We start from the raw sequence: 19,257 nt of genomic DNA on the forward strand, positions 1-19,257 counted from the left end.
CCTTAGAAGAGCCTAGAGCAAGATGCCTGGACCCGTTTTCACTGATGGGTCTTTATACTTAAGTGCTCTTCTTCCATAAAATGAAAAAAATAAGTTAGAATATAATTAATTTTCTCTAATGCTTTTGGGCCTTGGCCAAGATCCAATCTGATTAATAAAATCTACTCAGCATTTTTCAGGAAAGGTAGTTAGTTATAAAGGTAACCTGTTGTCCCACTTGTACTAATCAGAAAACTTTGCATTGAATGATTTTTAAAAGAATACCTAATGATAACATAGAAAGTTGGTTTATTAAAAGATGATAATAACATTTTAAACATGTTCTCCTTAATTAGAGCAAAACAAGGTGTTTGGGGAACTATAAACATACCATCGCATGTAAAAGTGACAGGTAGTTGGAATCCTTCAATTTCAATGGAGACCTTCACACTCGCGTTTTCTCCACATATGTTCCTTTGCACTGTGACTGGACTTAACAAATAACCTGGATTTGTGCGGTGATTGGTATATGGAAAGTTGGTCCTCAATCTGTTCAGAAGAAAGAATTAAATTTCTTAAAAAGCTGCGTTTGAGAGCCTTGAACAGGCTTTGTGTGCTTACAGCCATTCAATTCTACGTTTTTGTCCATTTCTAGAGAGGCTCATGAGAACTGCAATGAATGAACCCCTGTCAAAACTCTGAATACCAGCATGTGCCTTTTAAAAATAAGGAACCAAAGGAAAAGGAAGAGATTCAGTACAGCCAGAGTATCTTTGGTAACACCATCAACGTTAAACAAGCACACACTGAATCCATGCATTAAAGGAGGTCCTTGGCTTCAGATTGTTTCGCCACATAGTACGATTATATGTTTTTAAAATGTGTACATTTTTATGGTACATTTTTAATGAATCACTGATAACAATGTAGACCTGAGATTATAATTTGCCAGAGAGAGAAAAAATATATATATATATTTTTTCCTAAGGATCTTTTTCCTACTAACATTGTTTTTGGTTGTTAAACAACTAATAAAAGATAGACAATGAGTTTTTACAATACTACAACACCTCTATCCCCTTCCTCAAAGTGATTTCTAAAAATTTAGGGAATGGAAAGAATTACATGCGAAGCTATTCATAGTATTTGGAGCAACGGGGTTTAAATTTAAATACCAAAACCAAAAACCCATTGCCTTCAAGTCAATTCTAACTCATAGTGACCCCCCCCCCAAAAAAAAACCAAACCCCATGCCGTTGAGTCGATTCCGACTCATAGTGACCCTATAGGACAGAGTAGAACTGTCCCATAGAGTTTCCATGGAGCACCTGGTGGATTCAAACTGCCATCCTTTTGGTTAGCAACCGTAGCACTTAACCACTATGGCACCAGGGTTTCCTTAAGACAGAGTAAAACTGCCCCATAGGGTTTCCAAGTAGTGGCTGGTGGATACAAACTGTGGATCTTTTAGTTAACAGCCTAAAGCTTAGCCACAGCACCACCAGCGTTCTAAATTTAAATACGGTGATTAAAAAAACAAACAAAAAATACAACCACTGCCTTGGAGTTGATTTCAACTCATAGTGACTCTATAGGACAGGATAGAACTGCCCCTATAGGGCTTCCAAGGCTGTAAATCTTTACAGAAGCAGACTGTCACATCTTTCTCCCATGGAGCAGCTGGTGGGTTCAAACCACCAGCCTTTTAGTTAACAGTTGAGTGCTCCAACCACTGTACCACCAGGGCTCTGATACAGTGCTACCAGGTCTTTATTCCATCAAAGTGATTTCTAAAACTTAGGAACTGCGGGAATTGTATACGAAGCTATTCATGGTGTCAAGCAGATACAGAGAAGACATTTTAAGAAAAGGAAATGAAGCTTGATGTTCTTACATAATTACCTAACCCAAAAAATTACCTATAAGGAGTATTTTTTAATAAAAACTCTAACATGAATTTTCTCTAAAATTTCCACTTCCCTATCACCACCTGTCATGGACTGAATTGTGTCCCCCCAAAATATTTGCCAACTTGGCTAAGCCATTATCCAGTTTGTGTGGTTATCTACCATTTTGTCATCTGATGTGATTTTCCTATGTGTTATAAATTCTACCTCTCTGATGTTAATGAGGCAGGATCAGACGCAATTATGTTAATGAGGCAGGACTCAATTTACCAGATTAGGTTGTATCTGAAATCAATATCTTTTGAGATATAAAAGAGAAAAGTCAGCAGAGAGACGGGGGACCTAATACCACCAAGAAAGAGGCACCAGGAACATAGCGCTTCCTTTGGATCCAGGGTTCCTGTGTGAAGAAGCTCCTAGAGCAGGGGAAGATTGATGACAAGGACCTTTCTCCAGAGCCAACGGAGAGAGAAAACATTCCCCTGGAGCTGAAGCCATGAATTTGGACATCTAGCCTGCTAGACTGTGAAACAATAAACTTCTGTTTGTTGAAGCCATCCCTTGTGGTATTCCTTTTATAGCAGTGCTAGCTAAGACAGAATTTGGTACCAGGAGTGGGGTGTAGCTCTAACCAAACACCTAAAATATGGAAGTGCTTTTGAAACTGTGAATGGGTAGAAGCTGTAAGAGTTTCAAAGTGCCTAACAGTAAAAGCCTAGATTGCCTTGAAGAGACTGTTGGTGGAATTATGGACGTCAGACAATTCTGGAAAGGACTCAGAAGGAAATGTGGACAACTGTAATAGATGGCAAGAAGCAGCATCAGAGGAATGGCAGTAGCAGAACCAGGAGACCAGAGTAAGACAGCACTGGAGTCCACCCACAGAGCAAGAGAGCTGAGTGCCTTGGCACAGGAGCCTTCCTGGCAGAGTGGAGTGCACTTATCGGTGGAGCTAGGCTTGCCAACCCACAGAGCAAGAGAGCTCACTCCCTTCGGATTGAAGTTTACTGGCTGAGTGGGGTGCCTCAAGGCACTTATCAGTGGAGCTACAGAGCTTTGGAACACTTGACAGAGCAAGGCAGATGGTGGCGGCAAGGCCTGAGGGCCCAAGAGGCCAAGGAACCAGAAAGCAGAAGTTATAATGAAAAGGAACACAGGAGGCAGAGCTGCTTGTCTCAAACGATAGGATCATGACCCCTGGGGTCTCAAAGGGTGAAGCCACAATCACTTAGGTTTCAAAGAGTCAGATCTTTACCAACTCAGTTCTGGAGTTTGGGGCTGCCTTTCACGAATGCCAGCAGGATGGGGCCAGGTTCACTGCCCAAAACTGAGGGGCAGGGCTGCCATGCCCAAGGGGCAGAACAGGGCCTGTTGGGGCTGAGGGGGTCGAGTTGCTATCAGATGGACTAGGGAATGGGGCTGCCCAAAGTGGAGGGAGCAGAGTTGCCTTCCCAGTGGGTCTGGAAGACAGAGCTGAATCCCTGGGCCAAGGGGCCTCCACACAGAATCCAGACAGTATGGCCAACGCCCAGAGTCTGGAGGGCAGGGCCATTGCCTAAATGGTCTCAGAAAACAAAGGATTATTTTCAAGCCTTGAGGGCTAATATAATGTGTTCTGCTGACTTGCCTGGTGCCTGTTATCCCTTCTTTCCTCCAATTTCTCCCATTTGTAATGGAAATGTCTAGATTGTGGCTGTTGCACTACTGTACTTTGGAAGTAGGTAACTTGTATTCTAGATTTCATGGACGAAGAGAAATTTTTGGATTTTGGATTTGGAACTGATTTAAGACTTTTGCTCTGATATAACAGAGTGAATGTGTTTTACACGTGACAATGACATGAATCTTTAGGGGCCAAAGGGTGGAACGTCATGGATTGAATTGTGTCCCTGCAAAATATCTGTCAACTTGGCTATGCCATGACTTCCAGTATTGTGTGACTGTCGACCATTTTGTCTCCTGATGTGATTTTCCTATGTATTGTAAATCTTACCTCTATGATGTTAATGAGGCAGAATTAGAGGCAGTTATGTTAACGAGGCAGGACTTAATCTACAAGATTAGGTCTATCTTAAATCAATCTCTTTTGAGATATAAAAGAGAGAAGCAAGCACACCACCAAGAAAGAAGCACCAGGAGCATAGCACGTCCTTTGGACCCAGGGTCCCTGCGCTAAGAAACTCCTCAACTGGGGAAGATTGACAACAAGGGCCTGCTCCCAGGGCCGACAGAGAGAGAAAGCCTTTCCCTGGACCTAGCACCCTGAATTCAGACTTCTAGCCTCCAGGACTGTGAGAGAATAAATTTCTCTTTGTTAAAGCCATCCTCTTGTGGTATTTCTCTTATAACACACTAGATAACTAAGAAACCACCAATGAAAAAGGATCTGTTCTGAATCTAGCATTTATTTGTTTAATGAGACTCTATACTTTGGAAAACTTAATATCTCTATGCATACACTAAAATCCTTTATGGTTTATTTTTCTGCTGTCTGCTAAATCAAGCTAAAGTTCCACAGAGACAAAGCCAAATCATGTAAAATCAGAAGCTAAGGACAAGAAGAGATAAAAATTAGGGTTTTGAAGGATTTTTTACTGAATTAACACTATTTTATAGGAAAGCATAGTCAGCATTGTTTATAACTAACTGCATAGATGACGCCCTTAAACACAAACAGGGAGTTCTTGGGGTCAAGATAGTATTGTGGGATATAAATATTAGATCTGAATCACATATAAAGAAAAGAAACTAGAAAGCTATTCAGAAAGAACAGGTGTGTGTATATCTTCTCATCTTATCCTAGGGTCCATAAATGAAGTGGAATAAACTTCTACCAGTGTTTATCATTCCTATAAGAACTTTCTCTGGATCTATAACTAGTAGACATAGCAACCTCTGTCAGTTATGATAGACGTGAAAAGAAAGAAAACAAGAAATGATAATCAGAAAAATGCAGTAACGAAATGTCCTGAATCACAGTATTACAGAACTTTAAATTGAAAGAGACGTTAGAGAGCACTCATCCCCACTCTTTAATTTCACAGACACAAAAAACAACAACAAAAATACGGGCCAGAACTGGTACTAAACTCTAAGTTTGCTAGACAGTAGCCTTAACTGTAAGCAAATATCATCCTGACAGCCTGTCACTATGATTTCATAGTTGAATTAAAAAGATTAAATAAATAATTTTAGGAGATTTCAAAAAGTAAAGAACTGGCTGTCTAATTTGCATAAATACTTGTTTTTAAAAGCCCCTGCAAAAAATGACCATACTGGATAAAATAGGAAGAGCTACTAATTTCCTCAGGGGTCATCTCCTGACTCCAATCTCCATGTGTACACGGGAACTGAGAGAAGCCCACAACATGGCTTCAAAAACACCTCTACTGATAAATACTTGCTGCAATCATACTCTAATAATAGAAATAAAGTGACAAAAACAACTCATTCTATCTTTAGTCCATTTTGGGTTTCATTTCACATAAGCATGTATAAACACCAAAAACCTGCTGATCTGATTCTGACTCAGGATGGCCCCGTGTATATCTGGATATAACAGTGCTCTACAGTTTTCAGTGGTTGATTTTTCAGTAGACTGCCAGGCCTTTCTTCCAAGGTGCTTCTGCGTGGACTCAAACCTCCAACCTTTCGGTTAGCAACCGAGCGTTATTAACCATTGACCACCAAGGTAGATACATATATACATGTATACACCAAAAAACCAAACCCGTTGCCATCAAGCTGATCCCAACTCAAGCGACTCTAAAGGACAGAGTAGAACTGCCCCATAGGGTTTCCAAGGAGTGCCTGGTGGATTCGAACTGCCGACCTTTTGGTTAGCAGCCACAGCTGTTAACCACTATGCCACCAGGGTTTCTATATATAGGTATATATAAAAATAAAAAAATATATATATATATTCATTTCAGCTTAGTGGCACAGTTTGTATAAATAACTCTAAGATTAAAATGGACAAAAAAAAAAGAGCAGATCACAGACAGCCTAATTTCTCAACTTACAAAGCTTAAATGCAACAGTCACTCAATAACATCTAGTGAAAGTATACAGACTTACTTTGGGAGAAAATTAAAGGAGCCAGATGAAAGATAACAGTTTATTTGTAAACCATAAAGTAACGTATTATTTCTAATCTCTTAACCATAATACACATCAACAGACATAGGTAGTCTTTAAGAAGTGCAATTTGCAGTATTGAGTCAGCTAAACGTTCCTTCTCTTTTACAGGCCTACTGAAAAACCTCAGTTTTTCAGCTAAGAGTAATCTTTGAAGGAAATAAAAAATGACTCTACTAATGTCTAAGTCATATGGTGCTGCTATAACAGAAATACCACAAGTGGATGGCTTTAACAAAGAGAAGTTTATTCTCTCACAGTCCAGTAAGCTAGAAGTCCAAATTCAGGGTGCCAGCTCTAGGGGAAGGCTTTCTCTTTCTGTGGGCTCTGGAAGAAGGTTCTTCTTGTCAACCTTCCCCTGTACTAGTCGCTTCTCTGCACAAGAACCCTGAGTCCAAAGGATGCGTTCTGCTCCCATTGCTTTTCTTGGTGGTATGAGGTCCCCAAACTTGCTTGCTTCCCTTTCCTTTTTATCTCTTGAGAGATAAAAGGTGGCGCAGGCCACACCCCAGGGAATTTTCCTTCACATTACATCAGGATTGTGACCTGAGTAAGGGTGTTACAATCCCACCCAAATCCTCTTTAACATAAAATTACAATCGCGAAATGGAGGACAACCACAAACACATGATAATGGAAATCATGGCCCAGCCAAATTGATACATACATTTTTGGGGGAACTTAATTCAATCCATGGCAATTGATACTTTTTCTTTTTCCTAAGATATTCTGAAGAAATGAAATGCTGGTCAAAAGGTAACATAATAGAAGGCAAAGTTTTAATAAAATATTAGCAATAGTCTAGAAAATCCAGCTAAATATTAGTAAGTCTAAATCCTCTAACAATAAAATTACGTCCATTATCTTAAAGTCCCAAACCCTACTAAATTTAAGCAGACCACACTGAGAAAAGGCTAGATTTAGAACAGATCCTCCAGTGGTGATCTATTTTCCCTTCTTTTGATAACAGACCTCATCCCTTTGGCCACAATATTTATTGTTCTGGCCATGCTAATCTCTATCTTTCAGGGGGATTTTTCTATCTGTCACTGGCTAGAAGGTTCCCTTTCCTCTCTGTTGGCAAGATCACTAGAATATGAAGTCTAAAACTATCAGTGGCTATATTCCCTGCCTTCAAAAGCCCCACCTGCAGAAGAAGAAAATAAAGCCAACATGCATGAAGGAAGGCCAGTGAGAAGCAAAGGGAGGAAGGAGAAGGACAGGAAGTAGAAAAGGAGGGTCTGAAGGGAGGAGAGATAAATTTACCACGATATGTGAATTCCCAGACCTTGCTGTCAATGAGCTCTGCCCCTTCCTTCCTCTTTCTGCTGTATGGGTTTGTGAACCAAAATATGAGCCTTCTTGATCTAAGCTAGTTCAAGATAGGTTTCTAGCACTCGTAAGAGAATTCCTGACTAACACAGTGATAATAATGGGAAGAAAACACACTGAACCCAGAGCAAAGAAGACCTGCCTCTGTTGTTGACTATTTGAGTAAACTTTTAGAATTAGGCCACTAATCTCTGAGTTTCAGTTTCTTTAGCTAATTTAAGATTGAGAGGATACTTTAGAAATGCATTTCTCTAGTTCTTCAGAAAAGAATGTATTTGCTTTTCTAAACTATTATATATTATCATCGCTTAAACAAGTAGGTCCATATTTTGAATGCCAGAAAGTTTATGGCATAAAAAGTCAAGAACAGAAAGCAACGTTCTTTGATGATTACTAGGGAAGGGAGGGGTAATCACTTTCTAGATAGCAGACAGTTGTTATTTTTGGCTATGGAAAGGCAATACCCCATATGGGTGAAGTACGCTGCATGATCTGACCAAGACAAATGAAGACACTAAGAAATAAGCAAGAATAAGGGACAATTTCAATAAATGCTATAACATATACAATTTTGCAACAACAGTAATAATGACTAAAACGTGAGCGTGGTTACACAGGTATACATGTGCATGCACATAGAGGTGCATGTAGGTGTATGTATACACATTTGGGTGTGCTGCATATATATTCATATGTAATAAAACACACAGGGGCACAGTTATGGAGACTTCCTAGACATAGCCAAATAACACATGGAATTGGTCTACTGGGTTTTTAAAAGGCTTAGGACCATAGTCTTGTGGGACAACTCAGTCAATTAGCATAACATAGTTTATAAAGATAATGTTCTACATCCTGGTTTGGTGAATAGAGGCTGGGGTCTTAAAAGCTTGTGAGCGGCCATCTAAGATACAACTACTGGTCTCTGCTCATATGAAGCAAAAGAGAAATGAAGGAAACCAAAAACTCAAAGAAGAAACTAGTCCACAGGACTAATAGCCACATGAACCACAGCCTCTTCTAGCCTTAGACCAGAAGAACTAGATGCTACCTGGCTACCACTACCAACTGTTCTGACCAGGGACATAATAAGAGGGCTCGGATAGAATGGGAGAAAATGTAGAACAAAACTCAAATTCCTGAAAAATGACCAGGCTTAGTGGACCGATAGAGACTAGAAGAACCCCCGAGGCTATCTCTCCAAGATACCCTTTGAACTTGGAACTGAAGCCACTCTCAGAGGTCACCTTTCAGCCAAATAATGGATTGGCTCATAAAATAAACAGTATCACCCATGAGTAATGTGCTCCCTGAAGCAATCAGCTATGAGACCAAATGTCAAAATTTACTCCAAAGCAAAGATGAGAAGGCAAGGAGGGGCAGGGAAGCTAGATCAATAAAAACAGAACAAACAGAATGAAATAATGAGAATGCCAATACATTGTGAAAATCATAACCAATGTCATGGAACAATCTAGGTAACAATTGTTAAATAGGAACCTAATTTGCTGTGTAAACTTCCACCTAAAACACAGTAAAATATTGAAGAAAAAAAAAGAGAAAGAAAGTTTATGGCAAAATTAAGTCTCACTAAAAGAAAAGTAGCATTTTCTAAGTGTAAACTTAAATGTAAGCCATATTTCCTTTTCACTGGTTTATATAAAGTATTCCAAGTCTATTGTCTAACCTCAGTTTTTTTCCTCCCTTTTTATTTTTATTGTGGTGAAAACACATACACCAAAACTATCTAACCTCAATTTTGGTTTTTTTCTAAATACTCAAAAACCTAAAGGTAAAGATGCAGAATAAACTGTAGTTTGTGCTAATATGACAATTAACTGATTGCCTCAAAGTTTTAGCCGCAGAAAGAAAACAATGAAAATTTTTAGAATTTTAGAATTATGAGCACTATGCTAGTTTTCAAGTTAAAATGTTTAAACAAGCATTTAATTAAAACAAATTGTAATTTATGAAGAAAAATTCCTTACTTTGTAATTGACTGACAAAAAGCTGCCACCTCCTCGTTCTGTACTTCAATTTCTCGCGGACAAGAACTTCCTGTTGGCAAACTACTGGTCCCATATGGGTCTTTCTGTAATAATAAAGTATTTTTTATTTAAAAAGTGAAAGATCCCTGAAATGCTACATAGCACAAACACATTTTCATGGAAACATGTATAAAAATGTGGAAGTAATACAAACCATATCAATAACAAAGTTTAAAATGATTCATTTGTGTATTTGTTAAAGTTGTGCCAATTAAGCCTTATTTTAAGTTCATTGGTTTTACTTGCTCAAAAGCAGAAACAGGATGTACTTTGTACTGGTCTGTAAGAATGCTGTGCCAAAACCTGCCATTCAAAATCTTCCTGAAATGAAAAGATCAAGCCCATTTGGGATTCCTCTAATAAAATCAGGAATTCTATATACCAACTTAGGCCCTAAATTCCAAAAAGCAATTGGTTCTTCTTATAAGAGAATTAGCTTTTAGGAGGGAGTGGGCATTTTCTATGTTTATAAACTTATACAAATATCTTTGACAGTTCCTCAAAGTTAAGTTTAATTCTGGTCAAAATTTCTTTAAAACACTTAGGGAGATAAATTTACCACCTAAGCACAGTCAAAGAGCAAAGTTCGCTTAGAGGTGTTTTGACTTACAACCTAAAATTACGTGATTTGGCACAAATTTCACATGTAAATTTCCTTTAAAATTGAAACTATCTCAATTCAAAATTAAGTGAATAATAACAGTGTATAAATTTCAAGAGTTGTAATGGATTTCAATAACCATGGCAAACAAGAAGCTTCTGTGACAGAAAATTAATCTGAAAATTTAGGGCAACAATTCCTTTAAAAGTTTCCTTCTTTTAAAACTTGGCAGAGTCGTTTCTGCTAGAATGCTTGATACACATTTTGGGAGGGCACCCTTGAGCTCTATAAAATCACAACTAAAAATAACAGGATTCATGAGAAAAATACCATTAAGGTAGACTACTCAAAATCAATCCAACATTTATAACCAAAGTTCTAACTAAAACAATAACAAATGCTTACAAAAATACTAGCACAGTTCAATCTCTACTCATCTGCACCCAGCATTATGGTCTTCAATACTTTGAAGCCTTAAAACCCTGGGGCTCTTGCTTTCTTATTTGAGATATGGGTTCTTGAGGTTATTCGCTTCTAGTCAAGACTGATTTCATTGAGGTTAAAAGCATGAAATTAAAAAAAGAAGTCTTAATTCAAAGGGAAATGTCTCTGCAGCTTCTGGGCACTCACTGCTTCACCAGAAACCTTAACACTGGGAATGTGGAAACAATCTTGAAGCCACTCATGGAACCACCACTTTCACTAAAAGAGAGTACCCCTGCAGGATTTTTAGTGTTTTTCTTAACATCTTCATATACTGTTAAGGCTTTCTCTTCACTTGTGAAAAATATGATCTTGATTTCTGCAAAATCTAAATATGGCGGAAAGACTGTGTTTGAACTAATGTTACTTCCCCATTATACTGACATCAATCCCATATTTACCAATCACAAATAAGCTTAATTCTATTACAGAAACAAATATTATAGCAAACAGACTATAATTCAAAATAATGGGTTTTAATATTTCATAAGGTTTATTCTTTGGTCTAACACCCCAAGTTTGCCACAATCTAATCCAATCTTATTTTCCAGGATTTCCCTAATGATTTCTATATTCCGGTTATTTCAGTGATATCCTGTTCCTATAAAATACAAACTGAAAATAGAACTACCATACAACCCAGAAATCCCACTCCTCGGAATATACCCTAGAGAAATAAGAGTCTTTACACAAACAGATTATGCACACCCATGTTTACTGCAGCACTGTTTACAATAGCAAAAAGCTGGAAGCAACCAAGGTGTCCATGAACAGATAAATGGATAAATAAATTATGGTATATTCACACAATGGAATACTACACATCGATAAAGAACAAATTTACCAGCCGCTCCTTGGAAACCCTATGGGGCAGTTCTACTCTGTCCTATAAGGTAACTGTGAGTCAGAACCGACTCAATGGCAATGGGTGTGTGTGGTGTATAGCACTTCTAAGTACTTAGTCTGAACACCATATCATTATGCCCTGTTTTATATCTGTCCTAATATGAAAGCACTTTGAAGACAAGAATGAAGTTTTGTTAAACTTTATATTTTTGTAGAACTTTTTATCCAGTTGAGAAGGCACTTAACCCCTGGTTGTTTGTTGAGTGTTTTGCTGTCTCCAAAAACAAGATACACTGACATAAAGCCAATGAAATTGTCATTTAAAGAATTTAATTATTTAAAGGTACCATGCAATTTCTTCAATAGCCTCCTAAAAAGAACAGCAATAATTTTCATTATTAATCTTTGATTCCATAAATAAGCTTTTTCTAAACATTAGTGTAATTCATAATACTAACAATTACTAAGTACACACTATGTATCAGGCTATGCTGTAAGAAACTGAAGGGTTCACATTCATTTATTTCTCACAAAGCCCTGTTTTTGTGGGTACTATCATTATCCCTGTTTTACAGATGAAAAGAAAACGACACAAAGATAAATTAATTAACTCAGACAAGGTGACACAGCTTATAGGTACAGTCAAGAGTCAGGATTTGAACCCAAGAACTCTCGTTTCACAGTTACATGCTTGTTGCTGTTGTTAGATGCTGTCAAGTCAGTTCTGACTCATAGCGACCCTAGATACAAAGAACAAAACACTGCCCAGTCCTGCGCCATCCTTACAACCTTTGCTATGTTTGAGCCCACTGTTGCATCCACTGTGTCAACTGATCTCATTGAGGGTCTTACTCTTTTTTGCTGACCCTCTACTTTACCAAGCATGAGGTCCTTCACCAGGGACTGGTCCGTCCTGGTAACATGTCCAAAGTACATGAGACAAAGTCTCGCCATCATTGCTTCTAAGAAGCATTCTGGCTGTGCTTCCACCAAGACAGATTTGTTCGTTCTTTTGGCAGTCCATGATATATTTAATATTCTTCACCAACACCATAATTCACAGGCATCATTCTTCTTTGATCTTCCTTATTCACTGTCCAGTTTTCATATGCATTTGAGGCGACTGAAAATATCATGGGTTGGGTCAGGCACACCTTAGTCCTTAAAATGACTTCTTTGTTTTTTTTAACACTTTCAAGAGGTCTTTTGTAGCAGATATGCCCAATGTTTTCTTTATGCTGAAATGTAATCCATACTGAAGACTGTAGTCTTTGATCTTCTTCAGTAAGTGCTTCAAGTCCTCTTCACTTTCAGCAAGCATGGCTGTGTTGTCTGCATATCACAGGTTGTTAATGTGTCTTCCTCCAATCATTATGCCGTGTTCTTCTTCATATAACCCACCTTCTAAGATTATTTGCTCAGCATACAGATTGAATAAGTATATTGAAAGGATACAACCATGATGCACACCATTCCTGATTTTAAACCACGTGGTATCCTCTTGTGCTGTTCAAACCGCTGCCTCTTGGTCTATGTACAGGTTCTGCATGAGCACAAGTAAGTGTTCTGAAATTTCCTTTCTTCACAATGTGATCCGTATATTTGTTATGATCCACCCAGTCAAATACCTTTGTGTAGTCAATAAAACACAGGTAAACATCTTTCTGGTATTCTCTGCTTTCAGCCAAGATCCATCTGACATCATCAACGATGTCTCTCGTTCCATGTCCTCTTCTCAAACTGACTTAATTTCTGGCAGTTCCCTGTCAATGTTTAACACTATGATATTCTACCTCTTGAAACATTCTCTTATAAACAACTAAAAAACACAACAACAATGTTGTGATCTTTGTGGGTGCAATGCTGTAGAAAACCTTAGAAGAGAGTATTTTTGCTTGACCCAACAATCATCTTTCCTTTAACTTCGTTCTTTTTTTTTTTAAGAGCAGATTTTGAATATCCTTAATGACATTTTTAGTTTTTTTTTTAATAGAAAAATTGTTAGTTTTGCAGTGTCTTTCATGTATTAGGTCCTTCCTTTCCACCAGTGACAGAAATGGATTATAACTAAATTTCTAGTCACTCACCATGGCAATAGAAACTAGAAAGTTAATATCAAATGTCCTGTCCATCAAGGTAAAAATACAGCTAGGCTACCAATTATTTTACTTCATAAATTACTATGTCTTGTTTTTCTCCACTATTTCTGGAACAAAAAATTAAAAAAAAATTTTTTTTTACACCTATTCCTTTAGGCCATCCTCCCCTAAATATCACACAAATAACCTAAGCATCAAATCATCTCTATTCTCCATTGATCTATTATTTTTCTTATGCAATACGTACGGCTTTCTATCTTGGAGCGCAGTTATAACACACGCATACCTAGTCTCCCTCTTTTTGTTCAAGTTCTTTAAAGGCTTCCCCCCCCAGGTGCTGTCAGTTCTGACTCACGAGGACCCGTATGTGTCAGTGTGGAACTGTACTCCACAGGGTTTTCAATGGCTGACTTACTGGGAGTAGATCATCAGGCCTTTCTTCCAATCCTAAAGGGTAGGGCTTCCAAAGGATTCATATTTGCAAACCTCACATTGTATACCACATTTTTTTTTTTTTAATGAATGAATGAGACACAAGATAATGGATAAGAAAAAATTGCTAATGTCATTACCCAATACATGGGAAAAAGAAAGAAGAGGTTTGTAGGGGAAGATACTTGGCTATCTAGTAAATACATGTGTTTGGAAACTGATGTAGATGTTTAGGTATTCATCTAAACCCAAAACCAAATCCACCGCTATCAAGGCAACTGTGACTCATAGCAACACTACAGGTTTCCAATCTAGAAATGTTCTATTCAAGAAGTGTTCTAGCCTGGAAACTATTGCTAGGGATATAGATTTGAGGAACAACGAATTTCTACAGTTTTCTAGAGGGAAGTTTCTACTTCTGCTAATTGCTGTCAGTATCCATCAGGATCCATGAGAGAGCAAGATCCCAGGCAAAGGGGCCTTGTGGTCAAGCTCTACCAAGAGGAAACAGTCTCTTTGGGAAGCTGAGGGATAGATACATAACGGGCTCCACTTGCTGGGCATCTCAATCATCGAGAGCCAAGGAGTCACATCACTGTGACACAGCAGCAGCTTTCAAACAGTGTACCTTGAAGTCTCAAGAATGAAGCACTAAAATGCTCTCGATCATTAGCCATTAGAGAAATGCAAATTAAAACTACGATGAGATTCCATCTCACACCAGCAAGGCTGGCATTAATCCAAAAAACACAAAATAATAAATGTTGGAGAGGCTGCGGAGAGATTGGAACTCTCATACACTGCTGGTGGGAATGTAAAATGGTACAACCACTTTGGAAATCTATCTGGCGTTATCTTAAACATTTAGAAATAGAACTACCATACAACGCAGAAATCCCACTCCTAGGAATACACCCTAGAGATACAAGAGCCTTCATACAAACAGATATATGCACACCCATGTTTATTGCAGCTCTGTTTACAATAGCAAAAAGTTGGAAGCAACCAAGGTGTCCATCAACGGATGAATGGGTAAATAAATTGTGGTATATTCACACAATGGAATACTACGCATCGATAAAGAACAGTGACGAATCTCTGAAACATTTCATAACATGGAGGAACCTGGAAGGCATTATGCTGAGCGAAATGAGTCAGAGGCAAAAGGACAAATATTGTATAAGACCACTATTATAAGATCTTGAGAAATAGTAAACCTGAGAAGAACACATACTTTTGTGGTTACGAGGGGGGAGGGAGGGAGGGTGGGAGAGGGTTTTTTATTGATTAACCAGTAGATAAGAACTGCTTTAGGTGAAGGGAAAGACAACACTCAATACATGGAAGGTCAGCTCAATTGGACTGGACCAAAAGCAAAGAAGTTTCCGGGATAAAATGAATGCTTCAAAGGTCAGCGGAGCAAGCGCGGGGGTCTGGGGAACATGGTTTGCAGGGACTTCTAAGTCAATTGGCAAAATAATTCTATTATGAAATCATTCTGCATCCCACTTTGAAATGTGGTGTCTGGGGTCTTAAAAGCTAACAAGCGGCCATCTAAGATGCAGCAATTGGTCTCAACCCACCTGGAGCAAAGGAAAATGAAGAACACCAAGGCCACACGACAACTAAGAGCCCAAGAGACAGAAAGGGCCACATGAACCAGAGACCTACATCATCCTGAGACCAGAAGAACTAGGTGGTGCCCGGCCACAATCGATGACTGCCCTGACAGGGAGCACAGCAGAGGACCCCAGAGGGAGCAGGAGATCAGTGGGATGCAGACCCCAAATTCTCATAAAAAGACCAAACTTAATGGTCTGACTGAGACTAGAGGAATCCCGGCGGCCATGCTCCCCAGACCTTCTGTTGACACAGGACAGGAACCATCCCCGAAGACAACTCATCAGACATGAAAGGGACTGGTCAGCGGGTGGGAGAGAGATGCTGATGAAGAGTGAGCTAATTATATCAGGTGGACACTTGAGATTGTGTTGGCAACTCTTGTCTGGAGGGGGGATGGGAGGATAGAGAGAGAGGGAAGCAGGCCAAATTGTCAAGAAAGGAGAGACTGAAGGGGCTGACTCAAGAGGGGGAGAGTAAGTGGGAGTAGGGAGTGAGATGTATGTAAACTTATACGTGACAGACTGATTGGATTTGTAAACGTTCACTTGAAGTTTAATAAAAGTTATTAAAAAAAAAGAATGAAGCACTGTCCAAGGGAGAACAGGTATGAGTTAAGAAAGATAATCAAGAACAAAACCTTGGGCATGCGTATGTTTAAAGGACAAAGAAAAAGGAGTAAAAAGATCACAGGAGTAAAACTAGGAAATAGAAATACCTATGGCAAAACAGAATTTTCAAGAAAAGGATGCAGTTAATTATTTAAAATGAAGCACAAGGGCTGGACACTGAATATGGTCACTGAATAGGCAATCAATCAGTATTAATGTTACCAGAAATAAGTTTCTGCAACACGGTGGGAAAAGAGAGTATGTCTGGAGAGACTGGAAAGATAGTAAGTATAGTCTTTAACGAGTAGTGGCAGAAAACTCTCTGGGAAGACATGAACAAAAAGGAAGAAGAAAAAGGTTAAAGAGTTTAGTTTTGGGAAAGAAGTAGACTGCCTCTTCCCTCCAAATCATGAAGAAGAGGGAAATCTGAGGTGAATGAGCTGGAATTAACCTCAGTAAAAAAGAGAGAGAGGTAATCTAGAAAAGAGGGGACCGGAGTGGTTGGAGGGTTTAAGGAAAGTGGTGACGGTTTGAAATAATTCACAAAAAATTATCAATACATACTTTGTAAAACAGTTTTTAGGATTCAGGAAAGGTTCAAGTCCAAGGTTCATGCCATGTTATCCAGAAATTAGATGGAACACAACACTAAATTTTCAATAAATATACTTTAAGCATTAAATATATCAGTTACTCTTCAGAACACATCTGGTTTCTTCCTTATTCGGATGATTTTATTTTAGAAAGAGACTTAAGTCAGCTACTCAAACATACCAAACTCAGCTAAACAATAAAACTCTTGTTAATTTTCCCTCTTCTTTAAAATCAATGATAGACATTTTGTCAACAGGGTTATAAATGTTTATCATGTCAATAGAATTAATTTTTAGAAAGAGTAACACCCCCAAAACTTTGCAAACAACTTCTACAAAAATAATTCAATTACTGAAATCTGCTCAAATTTATAAATTTATAGCTATTAACTGAAAGTGATTTAAACTTAAATTTTCAGACAGTTTTGAGTATTATGCCTTTTCCCAGTTTTGGTTACAAAAATTTGAACTAAACTATTCAGATTATCATTAACAAAACTAAAGACACTAGAAGGAAACAGGAAGTAAGCTTGCTGAGCAAGAAGAAAAACATCCTTCTGACTTGAGTTTTACTACAAAGCACAAAACTCTGGCAGGAAATGAACACTTAAGTACGCAAAGTAATTATAAAGAATAGACATTGTAATCTTATTTCCCAACGAAAAACGTGAACCTCACAGAAAAGTTTTTTAATAGATAGAGATTAATGGTATGTGAAAAATTAAAAGCTCAATGACAAGATATTGTTCCACAGACTTTGAAAGCGTATTACTAGTGTTTTGTTAACCTCCCACTTTTGGCCTATATCAAACCAAATTCTATTTTCTTATACACAAATGATGAAATCTTAGTAGTAAAAGGGCTTAGAGCTTTTTTTTAAAGCATAGAAAGTCTTTCTGCAGCATCCCTATAGGTGCATATCAAACCTCTGATTGATTGTCTCCAATAACTGTTTAAACCTGAGAGGAACCATTAGCAAATGGCTCTTTATAAATTCGTTTGTCAGTATTTAACCATAATACCTGTCTCCTTGAATTTTCTTCCCCATTGGCCCTTGTTCTACTTTTTGGGACAAGGGCTTTTAAAAATAAATTTCTAAATTGCATAATGGAGATAATGTCTCAATTCACAGAAGAATATATCAACAGATAGGATTTGCTTGATTTTAAACTTTTCTATAAAATATATTTTAATTTTCAGCAACTGCTACCATATGCCTTTATTAGAATCTAGGATAAAATGCTAATTAATGCAGCACAAAGTTATACTAAAAAATTTAATATGTGAGTATTTCACCATGTTTTACAAGGACATCATAATTTTCAAATAATTCTACTCCCTGAATTAGTTTGAGAACCTATGCCTAAAATACAAAACTAAAAAAATAAGTCCACTTCCTCCTTTCCAACACAACCTTCTAAACTTTAAATCTTACTCCTGGAAAGGGTCTCAGAAATCATCTAGTCCAACCAATTTTATTTCAAGATGAAGACACTTGGACCCAGAGAGTTAATTATTTCCAATTAATGTTCTCTTTTTTTTTTTTTTAGGCAAAATTTCTCTGATCCTTTTAACAGTTCCTTATATCATGTAGCTTCTAGACTCTTGATCGCTGTAGTCTTTGCTTTTTGAGACACAACTGTAGTTTACCAGCGGCCCCTCTGAAAAGGTCAGGCTCAAACTTAAGTACCAGGTAGACTCTCTAAAGACTTGGCAGATAAACTAAGCCACCTAAATTCAGATAGCATGCCATTAGTAAAGCTGTTGATGTAATACATTGTAGTAATGCACCTCTAATCTCTGACTGATCAATCAACCAAGTCGTGTTATTTTGCTAACCTGGCTTTGACTTCATGGCTCTCATGATCCATCTGCTTATTACTCTGATCCTTCCCCCTCTACTTAAAGTCTGGGATCATGTTTCAAGTGCTAAAATTGATCCTGCTAAGCTGCCTGTTTAACTCTTAGAGTTTGAGCAACTAGCAGCTTTCTGTACCTCCCATGTGACTACATTACCCTAATCTTGATAGGGAAACTTCTTCTCTTCAGGAAATTACCTATCCTCAATATCTGTGCAAGATGCTTTCTAAACCAATTGCCATCAAGTCAATTCCAACTCATGGAGATCCCATGTGTGTGAGAATAGAACTGTGCTTCAAGGGTTTTTTAGTGGCTGACTTATCAGAAGTAGATCACCAGGCCTTTCTTTCAAGGTGCCTCTGGGTGGACTTGAACCTCTAACCTTTCAGTTAGTAGATGAGCATGTTAACTGTATACACCACCCATGGACTGCTAAAATCCCCCAAATAAGGAAAATATCAACATAGTACTGTGACAGATATTAAAAACGAGCAGAAAATGATAATATGCAGGGAGACAATGAAAGGGACATGCATAGGTACCACATACCTGCTCCACTAAAGGAAAGGGTGGAGAACAGAAGAGGTGAACTAAAAGTAACCAGTCTAAACTGAAGAGGGCAACAAGGAAAGAAAATCGAGTTTTGTAGCAAAAGCAGTAGCATCTTATGCTAGGGATTTTCAGTTACAAAGAGACTATTCCCAGGGCA

General features: G+C 38.1%; 1 protein-coding gene across 4 annotated transcripts in view; it reads right to left on the reverse strand.

The window, feature by feature from the left end:
• PIK3C2A (phosphatidylinositol-4-phosphate 3-kinase catalytic subunit type 2 alpha) overlaps window positions 1-19,257 on the reverse strand; it is a 119,949-nt gene that overhangs the window by 59,328 nt on the left and 41,364 nt on the right. For all 4 annotated transcript variants that reach the window (XM_049890568.1, XM_049890565.1, XM_049890566.1 and 1 more), the window contains 2 exons: window positions 9,344-9,447; window positions 371-528 (listed from right to left, as the gene is read on the reverse strand). In XM_049890568.1, coding sequence (XP_049746525.1) covers window positions 371-528; window positions 9,344-9,447 — 262 coding nt within the window. The remainder of the gene's footprint in view (window positions 1-370; window positions 529-9,343; window positions 9,448-19,257) is intronic.

The sequence above is a fragment of the Elephas maximus genome, chromosome 7, assembly GCF_024166365.1.
Source record: "Elephas maximus indicus isolate mEleMax1 chromosome 7, mEleMax1 primary haplotype, whole genome shotgun sequence".
In the NCBI taxonomy this organism is placed as follows: domain Eukaryota; kingdom Metazoa; phylum Chordata; class Mammalia; order Proboscidea; family Elephantidae; genus Elephas; species Elephas maximus.